At 63.3% G+C, this 6329-nt stretch overlaps 1 protein-coding gene across 1 annotated transcript; it reads right to left on the bottom strand.

The window, feature by feature from the left end:
* Nucleotides 1-2441: 2441 nt before the first annotated feature.
* On the bottom strand, nt 2442-4948 carry LOC138102013 (serine/threonine-protein kinase pim-1-like). The gene is made up of 5 exons (XM_068999763.1): nt 4391-4948; nt 4219-4269; nt 3627-3993; nt 2806-2982; nt 2442-2548 (listed from the first exon to the last, which is right to left on the bottom strand). The coding sequence occupies exons 1-5, from the start codon at nt 4946-4948 to the stop codon at nt 2442-2444; spliced, it is 1260 nt and encodes a 419-aa protein (XP_068855864.1).
* Between the last annotated feature and the right edge of the window lie 1381 nt (nt 4949-6329).

Raw genomic sequence — 6329 nt, forward strand, 5'->3', positions numbered from 1 at the left:
AGAGGGGCAGTGCTGGCCCGGCCGCACAGCTCCTTTTCCCCACAAGTTGCAGGAGGTGAGAACGCAACACTTGCAAACACCGACTGCGAGCCACAGCGCCGGCTGCGCACCATGAACCTCAGCTCTGGGACCACTGTCTGCCCCAAGCTCCGGGGGATGCAGTGGGAGCCGGGCTGGGCTCTGCCCTGGGGCCATCCTCCAGTGACAGCTGCAAACAGGGAGCATTTAGTTGCCACCAAGAGCCCAGCCACGCGTGGAGGGGAGCCGGTGCAGGTGCGGCCTGCGCTGTTGCCTGCTGTGCTCTGGGGCTGCTGCTCCCCGCAGAGGGAACTGCACTGGCGTGCCAGAGGAGACAAAGAAGCTTCAGCTTAAGCCAAACTGAGCTGGGTGGCTGGGCTGGCAGGAGTGGGGAGGGTCAAGGGCATTCACAGAGCTCATCCTGCTGGAAGGACGAGGAAAAGGGGCAGTGGGAAGCTAACAGTGAGGAGAGCTGAGGCCTGGAGGGCAGCTCTTGAATGACACTCAGGTCTCACCGGACCTCTGAGACATTGCTGTTCTTCTGCCAGTGACAGGATGAGTCCCTAAACCTGGGGCTCGCTCCTCCTCGTGGTCAAAGGCATCAAGGAAGGCTACAGTGCGACAGAGACTGCCCTGAGCTGGCAACTCACTGGGGGAAAAGAGGGAGCACTTGTGAAGTAAAAGGCAGGCGGGGCAGAGAACTGTTCAGAGAAGGGCTGAGCTAAAGCTTGAGCAAGCTGAGAAATGCCATTTGGGGTCATCCCAGATTGATTTCATTTCACAAGTTATTGAACAAGTTTATTTTGGGGGCGGGGGGGGTGTCATGTTTTCCCCTGGAGGCGTGCACTCTGCAGGCTTGAGCTGCGTTGCCGAAATGCTCGAGCACGTCTCTGCTGCGGCTCACACCGGTTCTTCTTTGGCTTCTTCCGGCCTGGTGCTGAGCCGCAGCAGAGCCCTGGCGGAGCCCAGAGCAGCCTCAGCATCCACAGAGCCCGGCTGCAAGGAGAGAAAGCAGAAACCGCCCGTCACTTGAAGGCTGCTGTCCCCCTTGTCCCAGCCACCCGTGGTGCCCAGGCCGTGCTGGCTGTGCTCAGAGAGGTGCCCGAAGCCGCCCGTCACTGCTGCCTTTGGCAGGAGAGCAGGATGGCAGGACACGTGCCACCGCCCGCAGCCAGCCGTGGCAGATCCACCTCCTCAGCAGCTGCCCATTGGGATGCTCCTGTGCTCGCTGCCATCTCCCAAAAGCCCTTATCCCAGCCGTGCCAAGAAGACGGGGACCCACCGCACGCCACCCGCCGCCGGAAGAAAAGCTGCTCCCAAGCGATGTCCTCAGCCTTCTCCAAGGCCCCGTCCCATCCACGCTGCAGCTGGTCCCAAGCACTTCCCGATCCAGACTGGACACCACCTACAACACCTCCTTTAAGGGAAAGAAACAACAAATTAATGAAAAGGGATTACAGACAAAAAGGAGAAACAAGAAAAAAGGTAAAAAGTCTTCTCTCTGTTGGGGGCCTGAGGAAGGCCCAACCTTCCCTACATGCTGGGGAAAAACCCACCCTCGGGCGAGGGAAGCCCACGCTTTCTCCCCTCCCCCCCGCACTGACCCCCAACAGGCACAGCGAGCCCAAAGCAAACAAGCCGAGTGGAGCAGCCCAAGCCCTTCCTTTCCTGCAAAACAAAGCAGCCCGTGCACAGCTCCTGGAGTGCCACCTCTGCTCCTGCCATGGGGGCTTGTTTGTGTCGGGCTGGCTGCCCCAGCCCCAGCCCGGGGAACAGTGGGCGGTGGGGGCTGTTGGCAGGGCCAGGGGCCGACTCCCATTTCCTAAGCACCCCAGCCCATCCCGCCCGCCCTGCCGAAAAGCAGCTTGGCAGCCGGCTGAAGAATTAGTTGCATCCGCCCCAGCAAAGGGGGGAACCTTTGCTTCCCGGCCAGGCCGTGCAATGCCCAAATCTGGGAGCATCCCCTTGGCTGTGGACTCATCTGTAAATTCGCTGTGGAGCCTGGCTTTGAAGAAGGTGCCAGAATCGAAGCCCATCATCTTCAGCTTGCCGGTGGCCAGGTCGAGGAAGAGCTTGCCATCCTTGACGTCGTCCTCCATGTCTCCAGCAGCAGCAGGAGTACAGCTTCTCCAGGGGCTCCTTCTTCCCTGCGGCTGAGAGCAGGCTGTCAGTGCCCCGCCCAGGGCCCCGGCTGTCAGTGAAGCAGGACAAGCAAAAGCAGCTTGCACGGCGGCCACCAGTGCTGGGAAGAGCAGCTCAGCGCCAGCACAAGGGCTGCGGGTCCCCATCTGACGACCCCTGCGCAGCAATACAGGCAGGGCAAAAAAGCCTGCGTTTCTTGGCTTCTTCTGGCCAAGGCACGTGTGGAGCTGTAACTTACCGGCTCCCTGGATCAAAGTGTGCCTGTGGCTCTCTCCCTTCTTCTATGGATGATGAATATCCTGCAGCCAAGGATCACACGACAGGTCTTCTAATGAGGGCCTGTCCAAGGAGTGCAGGGACAGACACCATCTGATCAGTTCCTTGCAGTCTGTGGGGAGAAACCAGAAAGCGCCGGTCAGTTGCAGAAGGCTCCTGTCCGCTTTGCCCCACTATTGCCATGCCCAGGCCATGCCATGGGGGCTCCGAGCTGTGCCTGAACTTTCCCATCCATTCTTTGTTTTGGAGGAGAGCAGGAGAGCGAGGCATGTGCCACCTCCTCGGCAGCTGCCAGAGCGGGATGCTCATGAGCCCGCTGCTGTCTCCCAGTACTGCTATTCCCCCCGTGCCGCAGGGATGAGCATCCACCTTGAGAGAGCCGTTCTGGGAGCGATAGCTGGCCCCAGCTGATGTTCCGGCCCTTCGGGAACGGGTGCCGCCCGCAGACCATCTGGTGCAGCACGATGCCCAGGGACCAGACGGTAGCTGCCTCGCCGTAGTACCAGCCAAAATGGGTCCATTCCGGGGGGCTGTACGCTGGTGTTCCTACGGAATAGAGAGGCACTTCATTAGCGGGATGCTGCCTGCTCCCGGAGCCTCGCCCCAGCATCCCTGGGCACGCAGGGGCCGCACCGGTGGCACGCGGCATGACCCGCTGCCCTCTCGCCAGCGCCTGTGACTTGTGGACAAACTGGGGGTTGTAAAAGAAGCCACCGGTGTCACAAGAGGGCAGCGGAAGCCCTGGCAAGGCTAAAGCATTCCATGCAAAGGGAAAACCCGCTCAGTGCCGGGGGTGGGAAAACCATGCCTTCACCCTCCCTGCCTGCATTGCCCCAAAAAAACATTCTGAAGCCAAGGCAAACAAGGCGAGCTGAGCAGTCCAAGCCGGTTCTTGCCTGCACACCAAACCGGCGGGTGCACAGCTTCTGGCCCCCCCCCCTCTGCTACCCCCACCCACGGGTGTGTTTTTGTCACACTGGCTGCCCCAGCCCCAGCGCCAGTCCTGGGCAGAGTGGCTGGCGAAGGCTGCCAGCAGGGCTGGAAGATGGCCCCCCGGCCACCCGCACTCAAAAGCAACTGGGCTGAAAACTCGGTCCCATGACTGGCATCAAAAGGGAGAATCCCCGCTGCCACAGCCAGGTTGGGCCGCGAGATGCCGGCACCGGGAGCCTACCCCGGCGAGGACTCACCTGCAAAGCTGGTGTAGGCTGTGTCTTGCAGGTAGGTGCCGCAGCCAAAGTCAATCAATTTGGCCTGGCCCGTGGCCAGGTCAACCAGGATGTTCTCTGGTTTCAGGTCCCTGTGAAGGACCCCGCAGCTGGTGCAGTGCCGCACGGCCTCCAGGACCTGGCGGAACAGCTCCCGTGCCACCTCCTCGGACAGGAAGCCCCGCGCTCGAATGAAATGGAGCAGGTCCTGAGACTGCTCCGGCCGCTCCATCACCAGCACCACGTTGCTGGGCAGCTCGAGCCACTCGAGGAGCTGCACCACACCAGGGAAGCCGGTGGACACCTTGTCCAGCAGCACGACCTCGAGTGGTGCGCTGGTGCCGTTGGGCTGCGGGAGGAGCACGATGCCGTCAGTGGGGCTGATGCCGTGCCAGGGCTCGGGAAGCCCTCGCCCAGCCCGGGATGCTCTGCGCCCTCCGCTGCCCCCACGCCCGCTCTCCCCCGAGGCGTCCTGGCGCCTTCCACCCTCCCGGGCCTCGGCTCATCCCCGCCCGTCACGCCCCGCCTTCTCCCGCTGCCCACCACCCCCACCCCATCCCCCCCGCTCACTCACCAGCTCGCCCCAATGACGGATGCGGGTCCGTGGCACCCATTTGATGGCCACCTGCAAGCCAAGGGGAGCAGCGGGCTGAGCTCGCCGCCCGCCCTGCCGAGCCCCATCCTCCTTCTCCTGCGCCCTCCTCCGCCCCCCGCCTCCTGCGCCCGCCGCCGGCCCCGCCACTCACCGGGGCGCCGTCCGAGAGCCGCGTGGCCGCGAAGACGCTGCCGAAGCCGCCGCGCCCCAGCAGCGAACCCTCCAGGTAGCGCTCCCTCAGGCCCTGCAGCGCATTCCCTGCCGGCGAGACGCGGCTGTCAGCGCTCGGCCCGGGGCCAGAAACGGCCGCCGGGCGCTCCTCAACCGCCCCGGGCCGGGTATCCCCAGATGTTGCCTCTTTCGAAGGGGACACCGGCGGCTCGGGGGCGGGGGCCGCGCTGCCGAGCGGAAGAGCTCGGACCGGGGAAGACGCCGCGGACGCGGCGGGAGCGGCCGCGCCGTCTGTCTCCTCGGCGGGTCCCGGGAGGGGCCGGGGCCGGGGCCGGGGCCGGGGCCGGGGCCGGGCCAGCCGGAGCCAGAGGCTAACAGTGCTGCCCAAGAGGCAGGCACTGATGCCCGCCCAGCGGCGCCACCGCCAGTAGGGCAAGAGCCGGGCGGAGGCGAGACCGCGGCGGGACGCCCGGGGGCGGGGAGGGCGCAGCCCCGCCCGGGGCCGGGGGCGGGCCGGGCGCATGGCCCGGCCTGGCATGGGGAGAGGGAGGCCGCGGAAGGGGCGGAGGGGGTGGAGCACTGAAGGGAGAGCGGGACAGGGGATGCGGGACACTGGGAGAAGGAGAGGAGGAACAGGAGAAGGAACGCAGAGGGTCTGGAGAACCGCTGCTCTTGTATTGCTCTTCTGCTGCTGCCGCTGCTGCCGCTGCTGCCGCCGAAGCGCTGGGAGCGTTGGTCCGCGTGTCCGTGTGTCTGTTGCCCGGGTGTCCGTTTTTCCCCCGCGCGCCCCGCGGCCGAGCCCCGCGCGCCCCGGGCCAGCACGGGCCGCTCCGGGGCCGAAGCGGAGTCCCGGAGCATCTCTTCCTCCCGCAGCCGCGCCAAACGCACCGTCTTGTTTAGCTTCTTCTTCACCAGATTGTAACTCTTCCTTGCGGCAGTCTTGCAACTTGCCCCTGCTGCTGCTGGCTCGCCCCGCGCCGCGGTCTCTTGCTCGCGAGCAACCAAAGCGCTGTCCGCGCTTTTTGCCTGGAGCAGAGCAAAGTGCTGAATGAGGAGCCTGCCAGCGCCAGGCAGAGGCAGCCCCGTGGGAGGGCAGAGCAGGACGTGAGGAGGGAGACGTGCAGCCCCTGCGCGGTGCAGCGCTGCTCCCCGGCCGCTCGGCGTGGGCAGTGCGAGCGGCGGGGCCGTGCCCGGCGCGGTGCCCTCGTCGGCAGGGCTGTTGCTGTTTTCTTGTCCGGTTCCAGGTGAAAATCGGAGACTGCCGATAGGAGGCTTCAAATAAAAGAATGGAAACACTCTTTTTGCTGAGTTCTGATGCCGGTCCAATAGAGCAGCTAAGCTCTCAGCTGTTTGCCTCCTCCCTGCCAATCCAGCACTTTCAGCCTGGAACAAAGGCCCTCTCTGCAAAGAAACTGTTGGCTGGTTTCCCTCTCCTGCTGTTCATTGACACAGGTAGAAAAGCAGACTAGTTTGGATGCTGAGTCTGTCCAAACGGACAGTGAGCTTTGCCATGTGAAGCCAAGACACGGAGTCTTGAGCCCTGCGACAGTGTCATGGGAATCACCTTTGTTGCTGCTGCTGTCTATTGTCACTGCTGAGGGTGCAGTCCCATGGGAGCACATGCCCTGTCTCTAGAAGCCAGAGCCGAGCAAGGCACTGGGCTCTAAAATCTTCCCTTGGCAGGCTTCTGGGGTCTCCAGCATTGCTTTCAAAGCCAAACAGGGAGAAGGCAAGCTGTGTGTAGCTCTTGGTATTGTAGAGTGTCTCAAACTTGCTAAGTCCTAGGTGTTTGAGGTAAGATCAGTTTGGAAGGACTGTGAGGTAGAACTAGTGCAAGACAGAAAAGGGGAGCATAGAAGGGAAGCAATTAATAGTATACGGGAACATCTTGGGTTGTTTCTTTCCGTTTGCATGTCCCT

The sequence above is a fragment of the Aphelocoma coerulescens genome, unplaced genomic scaffold (assembly GCF_041296385.1).
Source record: "Aphelocoma coerulescens isolate FSJ_1873_10779 unplaced genomic scaffold, UR_Acoe_1.0 HiC_scaffold_60, whole genome shotgun sequence".
NCBI lineage: Eukaryota > Metazoa > Chordata > Aves > Passeriformes > Corvidae > Aphelocoma > Aphelocoma coerulescens.